Source organism: Antennarius striatus, chromosome 16 (genome assembly GCF_040054535.1).
Source record: "Antennarius striatus isolate MH-2024 chromosome 16, ASM4005453v1, whole genome shotgun sequence".
In the NCBI taxonomy this organism is placed as follows: domain Eukaryota; kingdom Metazoa; phylum Chordata; class Actinopteri; order Lophiiformes; family Antennariidae; genus Antennarius; species Antennarius striatus.
In genome coordinates, this window is record NC_090791.1 from 8,401,332 (window position 1) to 8,424,592 (window position 23,261).

General features: G+C 40.1%; 4 protein-coding genes across 8 annotated transcripts in view; 2 read left to right on the top strand and 2 right to left on the bottom strand.

Moving 5' to 3' along the window:
* The first annotated feature begins 2,176 nt into the window (after nt 1-2,176).
* On the top strand, nt 2,177-10,183 carry hapstr1a (HUWE1 associated protein modifying stress responses a). Its single transcript, XM_068337469.1, has 5 exons — nt 2,177-2,532; nt 3,568-3,648; nt 4,170-4,237; nt 4,421-4,631; nt 6,912-10,183. Exons 1-5 carry the CDS (start codon nt 2,337-2,339, stop codon nt 7,226-7,228), a joined length of 873 nt encoding a protein of 290 aa, XP_068193570.1. The 5' UTR covers nt 2,177-2,336; the 3' UTR covers nt 7,229-10,183.
* Nucleotides 10,184-10,725: 542 nt separating this feature from the next.
* dctn5 (dynactin 5) lies at nt 10,726-13,562 on the bottom strand. The gene is made up of 6 exons (XM_068337077.1): nt 13,407-13,562; nt 13,163-13,231; nt 12,867-12,985; nt 12,478-12,589; nt 11,827-11,929; nt 10,726-11,734 (listed from the first exon to the last, which is right to left on the bottom strand). The coding sequence occupies exons 1-6, from the start codon at nt 13,452-13,454 to the stop codon at nt 11,637-11,639; spliced, it is 549 nt and encodes a 182-aa protein (XP_068193178.1). The 5' UTR covers nt 13,455-13,562; the 3' UTR covers nt 10,726-11,636.
* Nucleotides 13,563-13,990: 428 nt separating this feature from the next.
* On the top strand, nt 13,991-16,427 carry ndufab1b (NADH:ubiquinone oxidoreductase subunit AB1b). Its single transcript, XM_068337276.1, has 5 exons — nt 13,991-14,201; nt 14,798-14,917; nt 15,820-15,907; nt 15,987-16,101; nt 16,187-16,427. Exons 1-4 carry the CDS (start codon nt 14,031-14,033, stop codon nt 16,076-16,078), a joined length of 471 nt encoding a protein of 156 aa, XP_068193377.1. The 5' UTR covers nt 13,991-14,030; the 3' UTR covers nt 16,079-16,101; nt 16,187-16,427.
* A 2,196-nt stretch (nt 16,428-18,623) lies between these two features.
* Nucleotides 18,624-23,261, bottom strand: part of LOC137609148 (trinucleotide repeat-containing gene 6A protein-like) — a 34,218-nt gene continuing 29,580 nt past the window's right edge. For all 5 annotated transcript variants that reach the window (XM_068335948.1, XM_068335950.1, XM_068335947.1 and 2 more), the window contains one exon: nt 18,624-23,144. In XM_068335948.1, coding sequence (XP_068192049.1) covers nt 22,796-23,144 — 349 coding nt within the window. In that variant the 3' untranslated portion in view covers nt 18,624-22,795. The remainder of the gene's footprint in view (nt 23,145-23,261) is intronic.

Genomic DNA, 23,261 nt, shown 5'->3' on the forward strand with positions numbered 1-23,261 from the left:
AGACGCGGCACCTCTCTGCATTTTCAGCTAACCTCCTCCTTTCTTATGTGGAATGTGCCTGGTCATACAACATTAGCCAGAGCGGCGTAGCTCCCCAACCCGCTCCTCCCGTGGTTTGTGATGTGTTGAGTCTGAGGTAAATCTCAAAATGGCGGTCGCGCTCTCCTCTGAAATGTCACATCCGCATGGAGATCCAAACACTGGCCCATCCCCAGCGAGGTTCACGGGCACGTTAAATTATATACAACCTGGTCCGTGCCTCTGATAAAAGATAGCGGTAAACTTAACAGTGAGCGTCCATTACAGACGACTGACATTACAAACACTGCGCGCGTTGCATTTGGGTCCCAATGCTGACCTGGAAAGAAAGACACTTGAATATGTAGAAGTAAATAAAAGTAATAATTTATATTAATTGACGGGGGGGGAAAAAATGTTCCCAACATGAACTCATCGGTTTGTATTATTGAACAGGTGTGATTATGCAAAATATTTTCTCCTGTACGTACAGTAAAAATACTAGTCAAACAAAAATGTGTCCATTAACAGGGGTTGGGACTAGATTTTTAAACATTAAAATTTAGAACTGAAGATTAAATCATCCTACAACATTTCTAAATGCTACAACATTTCTAAATGTTGAAGGATGGGTTCTAATTATTGTTGCTCACTTTTATCATGTACTGTTTTGTCGTATATTATTTTTGTTTTGGTTTTTCAACATATTTATTTGTGTTAGTAAATGGGCTACTTTGCTTGTATGTGTTTGCTCACTTATCTCAAAATACAATGAAAGTTTTGTACAGCTTCAATTTAGGGTGTTTGCTGAAAAGACTAAGTTACAGTACAGTTTGTAGTGTGTGGTGAGTTTCAAAGAGGATATATCCTTTACCGTACAAACTCTTCTTCTCCTTTCGACTTTTCCATTCAGTCTTTTGCATCCTCTTCTCTCACACCAACTACCTTCATGTCCTCTTTCACCATCCTTTACTGTACAAAGTAATGTTTAATTGAAGTAGGTCGCGCCCCGAGTTTTCCCCGCCTCGCCCTAGGACAGCTGGGATAGGCTCTGGTTCCCCGTGACCCGCGACAGCGGATAAAGCGGTTCGGAAGATGAATGAATGAGTGGATAATTTCAAGAAAAGACGCCGAAATTATTCTCCGTCTTGATAAATTCCTGAAAGCGCAAAACATCAAACAAACCCTCCACGCTCAACAAATGGCACGAATCATAAAAGTTCAGAACGTTTTGTATGGTTGGGCGTTTATATAGCTCTTTGAACTGCATACAAATAATTGTACAAAGACGGTTTGTTTTTTTAGAAGTACCCCTTTATCAAAGGAACGACTATCCTTTGGTCGACAAGATAAGGCTTCAGCTTTTGTGTGAACGGCACCATCTAGTAGATGAAAAAAGTGGTCCATCCTGACTTGGTCTTACAAATCTGACACAATAATAATAATAATAATAATAATAATAATAATAATAATAATAATAATAATTCTTTTTGACTTTATATCATTTAGCTTAGTCTTTCCAGATTGTGAACTCAGGAAAAATATTGTCTCTTTCACTAAAAAGGCGTTTTTCAGTCTAGCAATATTCTTCAGTATTACTTCAGTACTTCATGCAAGGTTAGGGTTCGGGTCAGGATAGGGTCCAATTATATATATTAAAAGCTATGTTTTAATTTTTGATGATAGATATTTACCCAAAATTAATCAGCAGTTATAAAACTGACTTAATATTTTAGTCGGCTTTTGATAGTGCAATTGTCATGTGAAAACGTGGATGGTATTTTCAGCCTCAGTAAGTTTAATTTAAATTGCATTCATACAAAATTACGTCCTAAGGAGCTTCCCAGCAAAAGAAAACTCAATTAGAAAATTCTTTGCAATTATTTTGTCAGGGTCAGACATTATATTTTCCCAATTTTTGCTGTGTATTGAACGCAGCAAGATTTTCACGGAGGTTCTTTTGTGCCAATTTCTTAACGGACGTGTCGAACAGCCAATTAAGTTCTGAGAAAATTTATCGAACCCACCCTGCAGTGTTCAGAACACCAATTGTAGTGACATACTGGGAAATAGGCGGGACGAAGCGCACATCATGGTGGATTGCGATGCATATATATCTCAACGTCGACAACTGGGAAAAATAGTTAGCTAGGATTATCTTCACGGGTGGTGGCAGTCGGAAGCCACGCCAAATCGTAGTGCGAACTAGTAACATATCATCGGTGTTTATGGATTTGGACACAAGATTCGTCATATATTGTTAACATAAATTAATATTTAATAAGTCAAAAGTTACATTTATAGTCTTGGGTTATTAAATGGAGGAGAAGAAGGAAGACGGCGACTCGGAGATACAGGAACATGGACCCGAGCACTGGTTCTCAAAATGGGAGCGGCAGTGTTTGGCCGAAGCGGAGCAAAGGGAGCCGAGCGAGGAGGAGGCCGACAACGACCAGGATAAACTGTGGCATCTCTTCCAGAACTCTGCCACTGCTGTGGCACAGTTATACAAAGGTTCACAACAGCACTTTCTTCTGCTCGTTCTTCTTATGATTTATTATCAGTATCCATATTGCATGTTGGTCTTGGCTACTGACTGAACCAACATTAGTTTCATAGCAATTGTAAGGTGCTTGTCAGAATTGGGTAAGGTTTACAGCTGATTTTGCAAGGTTAAAATTTGCTAGCTTGAATTAACCAGTGGCTACAATTAAATTTAAACTAGAGTATTGTGTAGCTGCTTTGGTTGTTAAAACAGCAGAAGATAGTTTTACAGGCATATTAAACAACTTAAGTTAACATGAATTCCTTTGTCAATAAAGTAGAATATTGACCCCAAGTTAAGATTCCAGCGTATAGCTAACATAACGTTAGCCAGGCTAGTTACAAAATGGCGATGGAAACAACAATCGTAGCTACGCGACATTCCCAGATGACAGTCTACTGTAAACTGTCAGTGGAACCATATGTTTTTCCGGACACGGCTAGCTGCTGAAACGTCGTGTGAGGACAGAAAGTTGACAGCACAAAAGCCGGTATTTTCCTCGACGCAAACAATATGTTTAACCGGCGTTATAGTCGCAAAATGGCGAGGTTAGTATTGGTCCTCATAAGTATTTGGTTTATCGACAATCGGCTATGATTGTGCCTGCATGCACAGTAAATTTACATGGATAGATGGGACTCGACTAGTTACGTCTGTCCGTGTTTGGAATGAATGTTGGACATGTCTTTACAACTTTCCTGCTGAGAGGGCAGTTAAGTTGTTGTGTCGGTGCTTTTTGACTTCCAAGGCTGCTGCAAAGCTGGCCGTCTAGTGCTACTTGATAGTTATTTTTACGCCAAACCCTCTTCGTGCAGTTGTATATGAGACAAAATGGCGAATGACAATGATCAACCCCTGTTATCACCAAGCTGTTGTGCCGCTCAGATGTACTGTTGTGCTTTGGTCGCGTTACTCAAGAATGTTTTTCTTTTAGATTGCAGATGAATGTCCTGTATAAATTAATAAAAAGAAAAAAAAACACACTTCATTCTTTCCACCCACAGACAGAGTATGTCATCAGCAGGGTTTGTCCCTGTGGGTGCCATTTCAGAACTCTGCTACAGCAGTTACCAACCTCTACAAAGGTATGTTATTTGGACCTTCCATCCTCTATCCCTGGGTATTTGAGTGCAATTTATTCTTTTATCAACTACTACACATGCCGTTTTTGTCATTACTCTATCAATCTTGATTGACTTTGGGAATTGTTCTACGTATGGACATAGACATGTTTTTATTGACGGGGTAATCCAGCAGGTGCTAACAAGATGGTGATGATCACTCTTATCAGCTCCATATTGATCAGTCTTTTACAAGGGTAGCAGGTTTTTGTATGTATGTTAAGACCTTTCCATTGTCAGAAAAAAGACTGCATTTTAAAACTTTTTAACAATGCCAAGAATTCACCAGAGAAACAGAGGTAGTTTGTTTGGCTAGTTGCAAACCATGCACTCTCTTAAGTGTGCAGTCAGCCTCTGAAACAATGGGTTAAATAGAAGAAGTGGTGAGTGGCTGGTATCCTTAGTCACTGTTATTCTCATTTGTTTGAAATATTCTACATTATAATAAATGATGATTGTTATATTCATGATGTGTGCCATCACAGAGAGTGTGGAGGCCCACCAGAGAAGCTTCGACCGGGGCATTCAGATAGGGCACCAGCGCCGTAACAAGGTGGGTCTTGTCTCTCTTTTACTGGTCCTCACATGTTCCTGCATTGTGGTATAACGCCTCCTTGCTTTATATTTTTTTAATGAAACCAGATGCTTGCAGACCTCATGAGATTAATTTCGAGTAATGGAAGAAACAATCTGAGTTCTTGTTAATGAGAACTGATTCTGTTCCATTGAATTGCAGGATATGTTGGCCTGGGTCAAAAAGCGCCGAAGAACAATCCGTAGAGAAGACCTTATAAGCTTTCTATGTGGCAAAGCCCCACCACACAGGAGTAGCAGGGCCAGCACCCGACTAGCCATGGTGGCCCCAAGCCGGGCGAATTCCCCAACTGAGACTGGTTCGTCGGTGGAAACGGACCTCCAGCCTTTCAGGGAGGCTATAGCACTTCATGGTGAGGATATTTAACTACAATTCTGGCTGAGCTTAAACAACCCAAGAAGCGGTTACCTGGTTGGATTGAAGACTAGCAGTCAATATGTATTTGTGTCTTTATTCTCACACATGACAATTCTTTGGAATGTGGATGGGAACTACTGATTCCATCAGTGTAATCTATTTAAAGTTTAAAAGGTATTTAATATTTAAAAAAGTTAATATCAACTGGATAATTTATCATTTTGTTAAATTGAATTTGAACAGTTGCATTTCAGTGTTGACACTAATCTATAGTGATTGTATGTTTGCATATAGAGAAAACATGTGTCCTTTAGCCATCTCTACATATGGCACAGAGATAAGGGCATGTTGTGAATGTGTTGGTCAATGGTGAGAGTGCCTTGCTGTGTGAGGCGCTCTCTCACAGTGGGGCGCTGTGTCTGACAACAAACCTGTCAGTGAAACAAAAAAAGCAAGTTGTAATTTTAAACAATTCTCTCTAAATGCAAAAACTAACGTTGGTTCCACCTTGTATATTTATTTTTCTGTCTCAGTCGGCACAATTGAATGTTCAGGGCTTAGTTAGAAGATTTATTAATTTCAAAGGGGCCATTTTAGGGTGCAGCAGAGGTTAAGGTGGATGGCTTTTGGTATTTGGTGGTTTAGGTTACAGACACAAATTCAGTCTGTGTCAGGAGCTTTCAATCTGTCTCCTCTCTCAGCTATCGGATATCTTTATTGTTTAACCACATGCATGTCAACTTGCACATGTGTTGAGATTAGGACAGTTTGATTTATGTAAAGGACACATTTTGAGATTTTTGTCAAGTACAGGTAGTACATTTGACTTACAAACATTCAGATGCTAACAAATGCTGGCCGCCATATCCGACTATTGCACTGTAGTTCCCCTTTCTGCCACAACTCCCCACCGATCAGCGTACGCACATCTCCAACACTCAACACGTCCTCTTGTTGTTGTTTGTTGTCTCTTTGGATACTGTACTTTTTTTTATCATGGATGGTAAAGCGAAGGCTAGTGAAGGTAGTGGCAGTGGTGACAATCTCTGATGACAACTGTGCCTCTGTCCAACAATAATTCCCTCCACTTCCTTCACTCTGAAGGTAAGCTACATGCTACGTGGTACAGGACCGTAGAATGGATTATCCACCTCAACAGCTAACTCTGGCTGTTGTTGTTGATGGATGTGCTTAAAGAACCAGTCGAGAGTCCCTTGAAGTATTTTTTCTAGTCATCAAGGTTTAAATTATAAGGAGTAAAAGTTAACCGTGCATAAGTTAATCTGGTTCCAAAGCAATAGAGTGAATCTCAAGTGACAATTGAGGTTAGATATTTTAACTATATGTACGGAATTAAATATATGTTTCTATTCTTATTTATTCTACAGTAACGTGATATGTGCTTTTAAAGGTTTTCCAGTGAATTTAAGAGTCCCATATTTGTGGCGGACAGACGTAAAGTTTTTGTGCATTGCCAGCTTCTAGTTGGGTTGATACAGAAACAGTTTTTTTTATTCAATCGTAGGGAATGTTATATTTCAAGAGAGTCAAATATGATGAACAAATCTCCCCCTTTGACTTCTACTGTGTTCTTTTATTGTTTTTTGGTACTTTTTGGTAACATCCTAATGGCATCCTTATTCTTTTTTATTTTTTTGAAAAGAAAAATAGTGTCCAGTATTATTTGCATCTACTCTGGATAGACAATACTGTATAAACTATGTGACTTTAAGTGAAATGATGACATGTGAATATGTGTTAAATATCTTGACAATACTGAACTATTCTGAAGAATATTGGACTTGGATCGTCTGGATTCACAGTTGGAAATTTACTCTATGGTGTAAATATGTTTTTATGTTTCTATGCTGTGTGCTGCCCCATCACTAGAGAATGCTTGTTGACATGGTAAAGCATTGATCAGGCAAAGCGTGTTATCCAACATCCGCTCTGGGAAGATGCTCTTTCATGCCTCTGCTCGTGTCTGTGTGCAGACATTTGACATTGAGTCCACACTGAGATGATGAGTAGTGGGTTGCACACAGACAGCATTGTTGTGTTTTCTTTAAAATAATACCTTGTGGCTTTCCATTCACCAAGTCGGTATGTAATAGACACAGCTCGGTTGTAGTTGTTCCTAGACTTGCTTGTGTTGCATTGCAGCCACTTAATGAGTGACATATTTTTCATGGAGTTGGCTCATTTTTGACCTTTCTCTATCAGTGATGCCTTCTTTTTCATTCCCATCTCTCTATCCTGTCTTTTCCCTTCACAGGTCTGAGCGGGGCCATGGCCAGTATCAGTGTTCGATCTGGTGCTCCAGGGTCTCCCACACACGTTAGTGGGAGCAGCAGTAACGGGGCAGGTGCAGGTGGTGGTGGCTCTTCTAGCTCAGGTCCGGTATGCCGCAGCAGGCGTAACGGACTTCAAGATGTTGACCTGAACACTTTCATCTCAGAGGAGATGGCACTGCATCTGGACTCCACAGGTTCTCCCTCAGCCGGAGGGGTAGGAACCAGGAAACGAAACTCCACTCAGTGTAGTGATGTCATCACAGACTCCCCTACACACAAACGCAACAGGATGATTTGATGTGATCAGTTTCCTGCCTATGTGTGTGGGGGGGTGGGGGGTGGGAAGGACTCCGTCTGAGCTAGAAGAGGGGGGATAGAGGAGCTTATGTGGGACAGATTGACTGACAGACAGACTTTTGAATGTCTGGCTGTGGAAAAGAACCAAGGCTGAAAATGAAAAGGGGACTGAAGGTCTCAATTCAGTTTATTCAAATGTTGAATGAATTCTGTTCCTTGTCTCCTTTCTGTACTTTATTGCAAGTAACCCATCTGCAATCAGAACACTTGGTGCATGTCTGAGCGGGCAACCAGGAGTTGGGGGTGATGTCTTGAAGTTTTTTGGACATTGGTGCTCTGGAAAGGAGACAATGAAGGAAGCCACCAACTCATCCTAGACAGACCTCAAAGTGGTGAAAATGCACTGTGCTGCTTAACAAGTTAAAGCCACTCGATCCTTGACAGATTTGTGCCCTTCTCCCCCTTAGCCTCACTCATCCTCACCCACCACCTTAATAAGGAAGTGAGGGCCATGATCAAATCTTCTCACTCAGTGAATCGAGTTGCTCGCCAAATGTAGGATCCAACACTGACAGACTGAAACAACCGCCACCTCTTGTGTTACTTCATCACTGCAGCTCTCCATTGAAGTCGACCGTCAGCAGGGGAGCTAGATCACACCTTCGTCCACAGCTTGAGGCCGGTTATGTTTCTCCGGCCACTAGTTTGAGGGCATGTAACAACCAATAAACACAGGCCATGTTTGGACACATAGTTTTAGTTCAGCCAGTTGCCCTTTTGTTTTTAGTTCATCAGCACCAGTGTTAAAATATTTTAGGTTTGTTGCCACTGTTGACAGCAGTGATAGCCAAGTTAACTTTGCTTTTTTTTTTTTTCCTTTTGTCAAGGATAATGAAAAGGAAACTTTTTTGTTAACAGCTTCTCAGAGAGCTGTTCTCCGACTGCAGCACCCCCCCCCCCTCCCCACTTTACCCTAGTCTTATTACAAATGCAGCTGCTGTTTTATGTGATCTTGTGATTATTCTGATGAGTTGCAATAAGGATTTTTTGCACTTAACTTTCACCTCTAACTCATGCAAACAAATCAGCTCTTCCATGGTATCCCAGTTGTAGCCTTGTCCAACCGGAAATGGGACAGCATCTGGTCGGTCTGCACAAAAGTTGGTGCTTTAAAACGCCAGTGCACACAAGACTCTGGACAATCTGGCTAGAGGGTCAGACCAGGTGTTGGGACTGTCTGCTTTTTGATAAAAGGTTGTTTGCATTAATAAGATGTGGATGGGATTAATTTTACTGGGTACAGGATGATGCAACTCCTGGCTCGTTTCATTCTTGAAATGGTCGTTGCCTTCCATGCTTCTGTAAGGGAGTCGAGTAGGAGACACTGGTATGACCAGTCAGAAATGTTGGTGTATTCCATAGTTTTCAAAATAAAAATTACTGGTACCCCACTGGATTTTGGCATGATTTAGGGGCTAGTGAACGATTGTTTACAGTGTGATCTAGTCATTTAAACCAATTCCAAACGCTTCTAATGATCCCCTGTCATAGTTCACATGAAGTTTCATAGGAGTGGGTTGGTCGTAAGCCCCAGCTGGACCTGACTTGTGGGATGTCAGTGTTTCCTTCTCTAAAGTTATTTTTTGAGCTGCTTGCTCCCCTTTGTCCTTTAAAAATGGGGCTTCTTTTGTTGTATTAAGCATGCCGGTTTTTAACTTCTGTTACATTTTGGTCACAAATTTAATTTTTGCTTTCAAGGTTTTATATCCCTAAAGAAAAGGAGCAGACTTTAAGATTTGTTTCTGGCCAAGTGAATGATGACTGCTGCATTCAAGAGTTTTCAGACGTCTTAACCACTGAGTCAGACTGACTATGTAAATCTCATTGGGAGAGTTGATTTGCCTATAAGAGTCTCGTTATTACTGGTCAATCATGTCTATCTTGGTTTAAACATATATGTGTTGCAAAAATTGTCTCCCTGGTAGTTTCAGCTATCACAGGTTTGTGACATAGGAAGGATCCCTGTTTTTTTGAATAGGAACTTGCCTTTAAAGCAATTTTGAGTCAATCACTCTTGAACTCTGGGGCCTTACAGAGAACTTGCAGTGGAAAACAGCAGTTGGGCCAACTGAGGATTAGAAATGGAGTGCATCCCAAAACCTGGCCTGCCAGCCTGTTCAGGCAGTCTTCATATTTTGGTTGTTTTTTGTTTTTTTCCTCCCTCCAGACACTTTGGCTTCTGTTTTGTTTAGAACTCCACATTGGCATTGGTGGCATTCATGGCTGAAACCAAAATACATGCTTGGTTACAAATGAAGAAATGCTCACGTGCGTATGTTGCATCACAACATGCCAGTTTGACTATAAACCAATGAACGTAGGAATTTCTTTATCGATCTTCAGTGGAGACATTCAGTCAGAGATACCATGCTACCAGTCCAGGAAGGATTACTATCCGGAAAGCTAAGTTTATGGGGAGCCTAAATCCAAATGCTGATATTATCTAGCCATTACATGGTATCAACATTTATTAATAGATGGTGAACCCAGAATTACTTCTGTATGGTCAATGTAAAGGGAAGCTGCACGGTGGCTGGTGACTATTAATTATCCTTTAAAGGGTTACCCAATCCAACTTTTCAACCTGCAGCATTTACCCAGCATTCCCACATTGATAAGCCTGGTTACAACATTGAGGCACTTTATTTTCTTCCCCTGGGGAAGTCACTAGCCTTCTTCTGCATTGTTCCAAAAGGCCAACTCATGCCACGTGTCTCTGGAGCCAACACTATTATCAGCTGTTTCTTGACACTTATTTAAGAAGTAATTAATGGCTAAACTATACACTTAACATTTAATTGTTGGTATGATATATGTGGTTTACATTGTAAAAGAAATAAAATCCATTCAGTTGCAATTTGATGGACTGTTTCATTAAACATTTTTTAAAAATTGATTTTTTTTTTTTATTCTGGAGTTTCGTCTGAACAGATGCACTCATAAGTTATTCAACATGTCATACACAGAAATGTCATCTGGTTATGTGAAGCATTTGAGTCATTTGCCTTTTTTGCTGAGTGAACAGCTAACAATAGAGCAGCAAACTTCCTGTCAAAATAAAGCAAAATATTATTTTCTACGTGTTTAGTTTTTTGAACCTGCACTGAAAGGTCTCCATGTAGACATAGGTGTATTTTTATTGGTTTTTGTAGACTTATGACATGCAAGTATAGCAGTAAGCAAGTATGGAAAAATTAAATATAGAACCTAAATAAAAGAAGATATTTGCCCTTTTGTAGTGTTTCATTTTTATTGGTTATAGGTTTTGAATATTATGTTAACCGTGTTTGACACAAGAGAGTGCAAACGCAAGAAGCAAACAAGTGCGAATGGTTCTTCAAATTTCAGACTTGCACATTACTTACCTTTCAACATACAGATGCTTTTTTTTTTTTAAATTTGGGGGGGGGGGTGTGTGCAAAAACCGCAGTTATGCATTTAAAGACTGCAAACAGTTTCTGGAACAAGATTGGAATCTACTGAGATCTTCGAAAGATTCTTGATTTAAGATTTAGTCTGATCTGCTGATGAACGCTCCTAGTCATTCCGTAGAGAAGTTCTTCTTCCGGCAACTAGGTGGCGGTAGAGGACAACGCTGGAATCAGCTACGTGAAAAGTCTGCACGGTGGATATCCTCCAGAGAACCAATGCTGGAAAATCGCAGAATTTACCTTGCCTTTTTAGAAGTAAATAAATACAGAAGACAGATCCAAGCTAATGTAAGGCAGACTTTAATTGATGCACTACTATAGCGTTTCATTTAATTTGCCTTTCCAAAATGACAAAATAATCAAAATATTCAAATTGACAGTGGAGATGCTCATTTAAACGTGAAATAAAAATCCACACTATCACATACGTCCCATGCTAAACGACTTAAGCCAGTAGACATGAGAAAAAGGCGAATACTTTCATTAAATAGCCGATGAGTGTACTTGTCTTTTATTATATGGAAATGATCCAAATGCACAGGGAACATGTTTCAGCACTACTGCTGTGACTATGTTTTGGTCCGTGGTGTGGTTATTTTCGTGTAGTGAACCCACAATTTCACCTACAGTCACGCAGAGGTCCTTCAGTTTCTCCACAATGACTGAACTACTCAGGTACTTAACAAAAACAAGACCAAAAAACCCCAAAACTATCTGAAACAAAGTGTCTGTAGATTCAGTGTCCGTTTTCAAAACGCTGTCATTGCATTCTGGAGATGCAAATGTACAAAACTGACTTTTGTAGCTGTGTTACTGTTTATATGTTTATGCTCTTGGTCAGGAAAACCCAAGATCTCTGTGACGTGAAGGACAGACAGTGACATCTCAGGGGTCCAACTTAAGTTTTGAGGGCAGGATTCAGATCTGACTTAGAGGCAGGAACTTCTGGTAGTAGCTCTTGGTTACGTCGATCATAATGTCCTGTGTGCACTCTGGGAGCTCTCCTGAAAACAGACCTGAGAGAGAAGGAGAGACAAACATGGGCAAAGACATGACAGACCAACAGCGTGGACTGCAAGAGGATCATGTGTCTGAACAGTTTGCCAACCTGGGCATCCAGAAAAGACGGTAAAAGGAGGAACCACAGTCTCTGGAGGGAGCACGGTGTTGTCGAGGATCTTACAGCAGTCTTTTAGCACACAGCGACGCCCCTACACACAAAAAACAAAATGAGGTTGAGCTCATGATTCAAATAATATGGCCTATTACATAAATACTATCAAAAGGTGGTAGACAAAGAGACATAAGTGTCCTTTCCTTCTAAAGAACAGTTCGAGTCTTGACTACTTACATTTGTATCCAGCATAATTGGACATGCTGGAGGGATAAAATGGGGTAAAGCACAAGAGTGTGTGCATGTGTGTCTATATTCTTGATTTTCTTTTAAAATGTTCATTCCAATTCCTTATATATTAGCCTTGTGCATCTGTTTGTAAAATGAATGTGACCTGTTTCTTTGGCAAACAGTAAAATGAACGAATGCTGCACATTGTTAATTCTTATTAAAATTGTCTCATTTAACATTCCTTCACACATCTGCCTCTGCTGCTCAGTTCATCTGCACATTACTCCCATGTGACTGTTTCCCTGCAGGCAAAAGGAGACAGTTCCTCTTCTATACTCTGACCGGGACAGATTTCTGTCTCATTTCTTTTTTTAATTGATCAGCTTCATTGTACACGGGCAAAGATCTACTCACAATAACACAGTTCTTGCCAATGTGGACATAGGAACCAATCTGTGCTGCATTGACAACACAGTCTTCCTCAATAAAGACATGGTCTCCAATATGCAGCGGAAAGAATGCCACCCTGTAAGGAGCGATGTAGAGAGACAAAACAGATGTAGCAGGCTTTGTCATTTCTAGTCATTAATGAGACTGAATAAATTCATAGTTACACCTTTTATTTATTGACTCAAAGCAGATCTGTTATTTATCATACGTTATAAGTATGAATTTAGGGAGTGGAGTTGTTGTTTGGACAACCTCTTCATCACAATGTCTCTGGGACATTTTGACAGACGATTGTCAAAATTATCCATACAGTATAAAAGATAAAATATTAGAAAAGAATAAATATGCCTTACCCCTTGCTGAACTTTTTGAAAGGTGGTCGAATGACGCTCCGGCTCTTCACCACACAATGTCTGCCCACCCGGACATTAGCCAGGTCACCTCTGATGATGCAGTCATTCATAACAATAGTCTGAAGTAGAACACACACACACACACACACACACACACACACACACACACACACACACACACACACACACACACACACAGTAAACTACATCACAGTCTACTTCATCAATGCCACCATAATGATAGAAAGCTGTATAATTCACTGCCGGGCGACGATTTGTTTTGTTTTGTTCCTTACTTTCCCATTGAGGACGATGTTTTGACTCCCACAGAGCACGGATTGTCTGCTCACTTTGTTGCCAGAGGCCTGCGTCCAATACAAATACAATAATTACTGCTTGTATTATTGTCTTCACTGTGTATCCAAACTGGGCACAAATCATTTTAACATCTTAATCGTCATCCCTACGCCCTACTATCCGTTCGCCCAATAGCATGCAGCTTGCTAATGAGCTAACAGTGGTTTAAATTCAATACATTACCGTCTCAATGTACTCCGCTTTGTTATATAATATTTCAGATAACTCCATGGCTGGAAATGGGATATTTTAAGGATAACGACGATAATTCAGTTGTAATAAGTAACGCATCAGTGTTTTTCAATTGCTTCCGCTGTCAGTCAACTCTTTTCTCTCGCCGACAACGTCAATGAATCTTCAGACAATAGTAGTTGAATACGAAATCATCGCTCAGTTACGTCAAAAAAACACAAAAATCTTGACAGCTATCCAGTGATTTGAGTTTAAAGTTTACTATACACGGGATATAATGTGTACAATATTTTTGCTGTAGGATAGAAATATGTTATATATCAATGTTAGGATTTCATGACAAATCTATAATACGTTTTTATGATTGATTGCTCTTCCCTTTAGCTGAATCAGCATCCTGGCGTTCGTGTATTATTTATTTACTTATTTATTTATCTTAGATACAGGAGGTGTACTTAATTGGGCATACTGTAAATGTTTGTTTAGTGGACAATAATGAAGAAAATTGAAAATAAATAAGATTAATTTATGTCATGCGCATGCGTAAATCGGAGCCCTTGTCCCCGATTCTCTTTCGCTTTGCATGCTGGGAGCTACCCGTCACTGAACTCAGTCATGGCGGCTCGTGTTCTGCTGCAGTGTGTCCGCTTTCTCGCCGAGCCCACGCTGAGGCTTTCGCCTGGCAACCTGGCAGCCAAAGCCTTTGCTCCTTCGGCATCAGCCATCCTCCGACATATCTCTTTTGCTGCAGACAGCAGGAAGACGCGGTGGATCGGCCAAAGCCGCGTAAGTCTCCTGTAACATTGAAGAGTCGTGGCCTTGCGTTGGAAGCTGTGACCTACCGACGTCTTTCAAAAGTTCCGGGCTGGAGCAGCTTGTTACATGTTTATGATAGCACAGCAATCGCTTTATTTTACCTTGCATTTTTATTGTAATTACCAGGCTGAAAACTATGACTATATGAAACATCATATTAGCAATTATACAAGCCATGTTTGGTTAGCTAGCTAGCAAACTTAGTCAGCTCACTGTTGTGTCTGTCACACCTGATGTCTGATTAAATTATCTATAATTTTTCATTTTACTGTTTCTAAAGGTCTGTCAAGTTTGAAGAGTTATGCCACGTTTTTGTAATCATGTGATGTGACGATGTAGATGCTGCTGTCATCTAAAAAAAATTGGTATTTGTAAAATCGCATTTAAACAGTTACACTAAATGTGGGACTATGGCCTTTCAGCAGATTGTCCTCACAAAATGAAGTGACCACAAATGTAATTCATGAGTTGATTTCTCCTCAATCACTCTGTCTTTGTCCTCTGTGTATTTCTGCATCCATCCCTTTCATCATCCTTGTCCCTGGTCTCTTATTATTTCCCTTTAGATCCCCACAGTGGGTCTGCTTTGCCGACAGTATGGGGACCTTCCTCCCCTCTCCTTAGAGAGCATCACAGAGCGAGTCATGTATGTTCTTAAGCTCTACGACAAGATCAACCCTGACGAGGTAAGAGCGAGTCCTGACGACAGAGCCAGTGATTGATCTGCTTTTCCCGGGGCATTTTATCATATAATAAATGGGGTTTTTTAAAAGAAGATTCTTAATGTCAATGGGATAATTTCCTGGTTAAACAAAGGATAATAAGAAAATAAAAATTTCAATGCACACAATGTTTATTGCCCACAAAATCAACCAGTTTAGTCTAGAATTGGTGTTGGTCTGTCAAGAGATTCTTCCAGACTGCTTGGGATATTTTATTTATTTTTAAATTCTAATTATTAATGTCATGATATCTTTTTTCTTCTGTTCCAAGTCATTTTTGTGGAATGTAGTACAAAACAAATTTACGGTTGTTAAGTGTTAATTTTTTTATATATGCAGGGCAAAAACATGTTGAGAATGTTCCAAAGATATATTAAAGAAACAATGTCACTCGTCAGGAAGCTAAAAAGCCTCAATTTTCACCCCAAAGTCTCAAACTTTTCACCAGTAGTCATTCCAGTGTCAGCAGCTGCATCACACATCAGTGGCATGGCTCATTAATATAGTACATTTCATAAACTCAGTATTGAAGGTATTATTTGAATTGAATAATTAAATAAGTTTTCTATGACTAGCAATGCTTCTGATTGGCTACTCTGAAAAGGACGTCTGTTTTCCAGAGTTCTTCAGTTGCAAGTATTTTTTATATGGAATAATAACTAATATGGAATTAACGATCTGACCAAAAGTGGTGAATTCTTTAAGTCTGTGTTTTACGTTAAACTATTTTGACAGGCACACATTTGACAACAGCCCGCGCCCCCCCAGGCCTGCTTGAAAACGTTATCCTTTCATGATATTATACAAACATTGTTCATGTTTGTGAATATGAGTCATTTTAATATGTGTAGCATTCTGCTTTGTAGCTGAAGAAAACCTCGCACTTCATGCAGGACCTCAGTCTGGACAGTTTGGACCAGATAGAAATCATCATGGCCATGGAGGATGAGTTTGGTGAGTTGAGTGTCTGTCAGCCAATCTACATGTGTGTAGCTTCAAGTTCCACTCTTTCCAAAAACTGTCTTCTATGCAGGCTTTGAGATCCCTGATTCAGACGGAGAGAAGCTGATGACTCCTGACGACATTGTACAGTATATCGCAAACAAGAACGATGTCTATGAATAGCCTGCTCTACAGCGCACTTAGAGGTGAGTCTCATCTGCTGTTTTATGTTTTATACCCCCCACTTCCTGCCTGCTTTGTCCTGTGTAATAGTGAATTCCTTCTCTTCAGGGAGGCTGATGTGACCCCCACAGGAGGAACTTAAGAAGCAGAATGCATTTTTATCTCTGCAATCAGCCCTTCTGTCCACAACTGCATTTTTTGGCTTCAGTGTCTCGTGTGTATTTAAATGAACATGTGCTCTGGGAGCTGGGAGGTTACCCAAACAAATTCATAGTAGTTTTTCTTTGTTCCCGCTCCAACCTGTTGTTCTGATGTATCATTTCTCACAAATAAAGACATATACACTTCATGTCTGTGTCTCTGCTGTGATGTTTTAACACAAGTTTTAAGTAATCTCTTAACTCAAAACCACAAAGGGGATAATCCCCAAACAGCTACAATGCCCAGTAACAACCACCTGTTTGCATTACTTCAATAAATATCCTCAATATTTTGATATTTCCTTCTTCAGCCATCATGATGGTTAAACTTTTGCTGTTTTTTTGTTATTTTAATGTCATTAATTTTAGGATCCATTTGCCAAAACTTTCAAATCTTGTCACATTCAGACCTGTCCATTACACTTGATAGTTTATGCTGTTGGAGTATTTGAACAAAGCAAATTTTATCCAAACTTTAAAACGAAGCTGAACTTTGTTCCACATTCTTGTTTTATATTGAGAATAACTGGAAAAAATAAAATTCAGAAAAAGTAGTCCAGCCTTTTTTTTTAATCTTCAGTAAATTTCCAAATATTTACAGTATATAATACAATCATATATATGATACAGTACATAATATATATAAGCTGTTGGACATGCAACTTTTTCTTTATGCGACGAACCGAAGATTAATTTATTAGGTGTCGAATCCCTTCAGCCGAATAATTCCTTTTGCATATCAAGAAGCCCAGCTTGGTTAGCATGCATTCTTTGGGTGTTATAACTTGTGCCTATATCCTTTGATTGTGACGGACATCACGTTGTCGTGTGGGGAATCCCGATGGCTTTATTCACCATGCGGCGTCTACCCAGATGACCGGACCGTAACGCTGAAGCGGTCTTCGCCTTCTCACACACACGGAGCCGTTACGGCTTCGTCGGACAGAGCGGTTTGTTTTTTGTGACGGCAAAAAAACCTGATATTGTTCTATCGTGGAATTTCCATGGGTTCCCGCTAGTACTTAATCATTGTTTACGCAACTTATATATAATTATACAGGTTAAGTATACAAGTCCTGTTGGGTTTTTTTTACAATTTAAGGTCAGAGCTTTTTATATATTGCAAACAAGAAAGATGTCTGAATAGTCCATTGTAGCTTTTTACAAGGCTACAAAGGAATTTTAAATGGGGAAAATTCGTTAGTACAGCAGTTTAATATTCAGGAAAGGACAAAACGGTGTCATTGTTAGTCTTTTATTGAGGGTTGTACCCAAGTTTTACAGCTTTGTATGATGGCTGCAGGAGCCAGAGGGTTACAAACAGTAATCAGTATACGAGTACAGCCAACAGAAGACCTACTACCCACTACTCTACATCTTGATACAGATTCTCTTAAGAGCACTAAAATCCAGAAAAAGAAAAAAAAAATACAGAACAAACCAAGCAACAAAGGAAGGAGAATAAAAAGATTAAATGAAACCAAAAAGACAGCATCAGAGGAGACATTAATTATTAGAGCACACTGGAGTTATACCTTGTAATATCAGGTGACTTCGTTTTTTGTCAATTTTTATACCCATACAAATAAAGATTGTCCTTCAAAAAGTGCAGGTACCCCCAAAGTTTAAGATAAAATCCTTTGATGACCCAAGGAAGACATTTGAAAATAAAAAGGAACTTCCTGTTTAGTTTGCAGGAGAGGAAGACAGTCTCTCCTTATAGACACTGTACGCTTACATTCTCATATATATTATATATAGTTTCAACAGTCTCCCAAAGCAATGTGCATATTAGGTTACAGGTGATCCAACTAAACACTGGATTGATAGAATCTATATAAAAAAACATTGTAGTTGTGTAAAATTTGCCGTTTCATCGGCCACGCTCCTCAGCTTCTCGGGGAGGAGACGACTTGCGAAAATACAGAAATGGACTTTGCAAAATCTCAACCTGTCCTCTCCTGCTACAACTGGCCTGACAGTTTTAAGTAATTAAGGTTATCTCAGTTTTTTTAAAATTATTATCAGTACGACTCAATGATGGCACAACATGTTTGAGGAATATTCCTGTAAATTCCACCTCAGCTGTATTTATAACACGTTTTTGGGATATTTTGATTTCAAAGCAAAAAACCCAAGGTGGACATGAAAGCCTGGGTTCAACACTCCACTGCATAGTCTCTCTGATCAACCCCCCCCAACCCCTAACCCACCCACCCCACCCCACCCACATCTTTGTGCTGGTTAGACTAAAGCTTTTCAGGGTTTGTGTGTATTCATACTAAATGTAAAATGACAAAAAAGACAGCAGATTCTCACAGTTTGTGTTTTTTTTTTTTGTGTTGTTTTTTTTTTTTTTTTTAAACTTTTTTATTACTTTTGTCAAAAAAATAGCCTTAGCGCTTTTGATCGTCAAGAAGCTATTGGGGTTGTGTTACAATATAGCATTTGCTCACAGGATAGTTGCGTCAAGAGAAAACAGAGTCACATTTTTTAAACATTTAAAAGTAGTAGAGTATTACCGGCCAGCTTCCCTCCTTTCCTACCCTCTATCCTTTCCTTCTTTCCTCACTCCCTTTTCCTGGCCCTGTTGGGAAGCTGCTTGGCAGCCCTAGGGATTGTACATTGCTCGTGGTGGATTTCTTTTTATTTACTGAAAACGTTTTCCTCACATCATCCTTTTGTAGATGACGTTTTTTTCTTCAAGCATAAAACAGTGTCCAGCTTTTTAAATACACATACACATCTGCAACCAACAAAACAACAAAAAAACAACGAAAAAAAACCCCCAACAAGTATCAATCCCTTTCTTCCCTCTCCCTCTGCAATTTGGCATGATAATGTGCTCAAACAGGTATGCAGTTTTCTGTCAGACTGGGTTTTTGCATCATATCACAACACACACAGAATTGGACAAGACAAAACAAGTAATTAAGCTGAAAGCAAAAAAGTAACATCCACATCACTTTCAGGCGCTTTACAGATTTTGCTTGTCCCTTCTCTAACTGCGGAGCTACGCTAGCCCCTCAGATGATGATCAGGCATCAGTTTCTGTTCTAATGGTTAAGGATAGTGTAAATGGAAGGAAACTGTGCCCAGATCAAACCAGGAGCAAACTATCAACTACATCAGAATGAATAAAATGTAAAATAACTTCAGCAAGAGTGGAAAGATAACCTCGACCAATTAAGAGTTCACTTGCCCCGTCCTTCACCCGAGCCGGTTGTCAGTTTTGTGTTCCTTCCCCTGTAGATAAGCTAAAAGACTTGGGGAGGGTGATGCTGGGTGAGCCAGTGAAGAGGCAAGTGGAACCCCTGTGTCCCTGAAACGCCAGGAGGAAACAGTCAATCACAAGCCACGCACCCGTCTTAGTCACTATAGACCAATCCTCGTCTTATTTCAGTCGCGCAACAGTCTCCATGACAACCAGGAAGGGTCAGAATCGTAGCTTATTAGGATGAAAGAGAAGAGCAGTGGTTGCTCTGTTAGGATTTTCTCTGCGACGGGTTGACGATTGAGGCTGACTGAGACTCCGACCGTCATTCATACTTTTTGAAACCGTTTTCAGCTACATTCAAGCTCAGTTCAGGCAGCGTGGCGACATCACTGCTCTGACCTGCCGGCCCAGCAAGCAGGGGAGGTAAACCTGGAAAGATGACATCGCTCCTTCTCCCTTCTTCTCTCGCTCCCTCACTGAGGCCAACGAAGCACCATCTCCTCTTGCCACAACGCGCGCGCACACACACACGCACACACATTTTTACCCTGTCACAATTCTCACAGACAGACACACAGACACATCTTGTCATCAAACAGAGCTGAAAGTACACACTGCCATCGACACTGGCAGCACTTCTGTCTTTTCGCTCTGCTCACTCGGCCTTAATCCACCCAAGTGCAAAATCCAAGGCTCCTCAGTTCAATTTATCAAATTAAGTTAACTCAAAAACAAACAAACATTTTTCACTTGATAAATTTTGTTAAACAAGACAAACATGTAAGTGGTACATATAGTTTTTAAGCAAAAAGATCTGGAATTAAGTAAACTAACATTCTGAATAATTTGGTAAAGAGCAGTTAAATACTGGCACACACCACTGTCAAGTCTGGCTAATACTCAAGGTTTTGTTTCACTATATGCTTTGTTGAATAGTCACGGCTTAATTTAAAAACACAACCAACGTTCTCCATGACTTCTGAAATTAAACCTATCTTAGAGGGGAAAAAAACACACACAGATTTAACACAGATTATATTAAGAATAGAAATTAAGGTCCATGGCTTCACTAATGCTGACTGACTCTGAAGCTTTTGTCTTTGCCCAGATGTTGTGCATCGTAATGACCGAACAATCACTAATAAGTAGGTGAATATTGTTTACGTGTATTCTGTCAAAAACACACCACTGCTGGATTTACATTCACGCTGTCCTCACACACAATCACCCCCCCCCCCAGCGGTAGAACGTCTGTCATCTGTCAGTACAGCGCATCACATCCACACACACACACGATTCATCAGGTCAGGAACTTCAGATGAGCACCCTCCCCCCACCCCCCACTCAAAGGAAAAAATAAACAGTACAATACAATCATATTCTGTTTGTAAACAGGTAGAAGCCACTTGACTTGTTGCATCTTCGGACACAGTTAGGATCAAGGCAATGAAATGTGGACGACTTTTGCACTGTTAAAATAGCATCTTGAAACGGAATTTTTTCTTCTTTCCTTTTTTTTTCCAAAACACCATCGGTGGCAAAGAGAATGATTAAAAATAAAAGATTCGCATTTTTGTTGTACTTAATGAAACACAAACATTTTGAGACACGGGGGGGAAAAAAACAGGAAAAAACCTGCCTCTCAGTAGGCCATGTGAGAGGCTACAGTATGCATAGATACAGATTCGCCTTTCTCTTGGTTTTAAAGTCTGACAAGACAACATTTTCCATTGACAGTCACACAATCACACAATTAACATCCTCCACTTCTGATTTTTACATCAGCGGAGTGGAAAACTGGAGGAGTAGAGGAAGAGAAGGAGGAGAGAGGGACAGCTTGTCCTCCATCTCCCCACCCTCAAAAGACAGCATATGAAAGCAGTGTGTTGAGCTTCTCCAGCTTAAAGCAGTTATTTGGCAGAGAAAAACTTACAGACCTATACATAGTTTTCAGTGCTAGAAATTGGATTTTCATTTCCTATAAGGAGTAGTAGTTTTTTTTTTTATTCACCTACTGGGGGGGCGGGGGAACTGGCTTGATTTCCTGAGAACCATTGCTGGTTATTTAGCAGACAAAAAGGAATAGTTCAAATAACCAACGCCATGGCCAAAAACACTGATCTGAATTCCCAGAGTTACAAAGCATCGTCTTCATCATCAATAAGAGTGTTTTTTTTTTCTTTTTTTTAAACTTGTTTGGTTTTTTTTAGTAATTTTTTCAAATATCTTTTTATTTTTTTATTTTTTTTTATTTTTTTTACTCCATCTTCTCTTTAAAATGAAGAATGAACACACGTTCTGCCTCCTAAGTCTTGTAAACAAGAGGTTGCAGTGTGGCACCTCCAAAACATTGAAAGCCTATTCTGAAAGTGCTGTTCCTCCCTTCGCCCTCCGCAGGGCTAGTGGGAGGACTTGCTAGACAGACCCCACCCCCTTTATGGGGTGGGCGGGGCTTGCTAGTCCCAGCTGCGGCTACAGTCCTTTGCACTGCAGAGCTCAACGTTCTTTAGTTTCAAAACAAAATTGGTGCAATACTTTTAATGTCACTTTATCACCAGATAATCGTCCTAAGTCAGCTTTTATTCTTCTTTAACTATCTGTTGATCTTGAACGACAACGCAGTAAGGTAGGCGTGCCAAGGCAGAGAGGAGCACACATACTCACCCATACCATCTCTCTCACACACACACACACACACACACACAGGCACACATACGCACACACACGCACACACACACGGTAAGGACCTTAATGAGTAAACAGCTACACTGGAAAAACTGGCTGCTCCCTCTATATTGCAGATTATATATACTGAGAAAAAAACACATTCAGTGCAAAGTTAAAAAAAAGCTCATACTCCAACATTGTCGGCAAACAAATGCAAGAAAAACAAAAACAAAAACAAAACAAAAAAAAAATGTTAAAAATGAAAAGAAATGGAATTCAAATAAACATGATGAATGAAACAATATATAATAATAATAATAGTAATAATGAGCTCGATTGAAGCTTTTTTCGGTCTGAAAGAGCACTACCTGGAAGCAAATATCCATCCGTTCACATTATAGAATTGGCCTGCATGATTCAAGTATTCCGACTGATATGTTTTTGGGCTAAAACAAAGTGGACATATGTGCAGAGAAACGTAACTTGTTTTCCACAGGGGAGACCCCGTTTTGCTGAATATATTGTGAGTCCAACTAGTGCCATTGCATTTATAACTACTTTTTTTTTTCCTTCTGCTGATTATTGATGATTCTCTACTGACCCTCTTCACAGCCTGTTTGATTGACAGACGGTTCAGATGGGTTCCCCTCCTCCTGTCAGGTGATCCACAGGAAGGAAGGAGCTGATTGGAGATGGGCTACTGATCCTCCCCGCCTCAGTGCCGCTGGGGGTACCCCACAGGCTACTGGAATAGTTGGGTCCGCCCCAGAGGGAGGAGCTGTGGAGGTCGCTGCTGTTCCACTGGTTGGATTCAGAAGCACGGCTGGAAAAGGTATGAGACTGATCCATCCTGCTCTGAGAGGAGCCAATGGCTTGCCAGCCAGAGGAGGGCGTCACCATTGACTGCCCTTGTGCAAAGAAACTTTTGATTTCCTCATCGCTGGCAAACTCAGCCAGAATAGTAGTGTTCCCCAAAACACACCTGCAGAAGAAAAACAGCGGAAACATTCAGACTTTATGATCCAGTATTCTTATCTTGTGAATGCTCAAATGTTTAAAGCTGATTAGAAGTTATCCAGATACAGAACAAGACAAGCAG

What these genes read in the sequence shown, in the direction of transcription:
- ndufab1b (XM_068337276.1), top strand. Translation starts at nt 14,031, where the DNA reads ATGGCGGCTCGTGTTCTGCTGCAGTGTGTCCGCTTTCTCGCCGAGCCC. An exon ending in ACAAGATCAACCCTGACGAG is followed by an intron (nt 14,918 to 15,819) that starts GTAAGAGCGAGT and finishes TCTGCTTTGTAG; the next exon opens with CTGAAGAAAACCTCGCACTT. An exon ending in GGCCATGGAGGATGAGTTTG is followed by an intron (nt 15,908 to 15,986) that starts GTGAGTTGAGTG and finishes TCTTCTATGCAG; the next exon opens with GCTTTGAGATCCCTGATTCA.
- hapstr1a (XM_068337469.1), top strand. Translation starts at nt 2,337, where the DNA reads ATGGAGGAGAAGAAGGAAGACGGCGACTCGGAGATACAGGAACATGGA. An exon ending in TGTGGCACAGTTATACAAAG is followed by an intron (nt 2,533 to 3,567) that starts GTTCACAACAGC and finishes TTCCACCCACAG; the next exon opens with ACAGAGTATGTCATCAGCAG. An exon ending in GGCACCAGCGCCGTAACAAG is followed by an intron (nt 4,238 to 4,420) that starts GTGGGTCTTGTC and finishes ATTGAATTGCAG; the next exon opens with GATATGTTGGCCTGGGTCAA.
- dctn5 (XM_068337077.1), bottom strand. Translation starts at nt 13,454, where the DNA reads ATGGAGTTATCTGAAATATTATATAACAAAGCGGAGTACATTGAGACG. An exon ending in ACATCGTCCTCAATGGGAAA is followed by an intron (nt 12,986 to 13,162) that starts GTAAGGAACAAA and finishes GTTCTACTTCAG; the next exon opens with ACTATTGTTATGAATGACTG. An exon ending in TTGGCAAGAACTGTGTTATT is followed by an intron (nt 11,930 to 12,477) that starts GTGAGTAGATCT and finishes TTTTGTGTGTAG; the next exon opens with GGGCGTCGCTGTGTGCTAAA.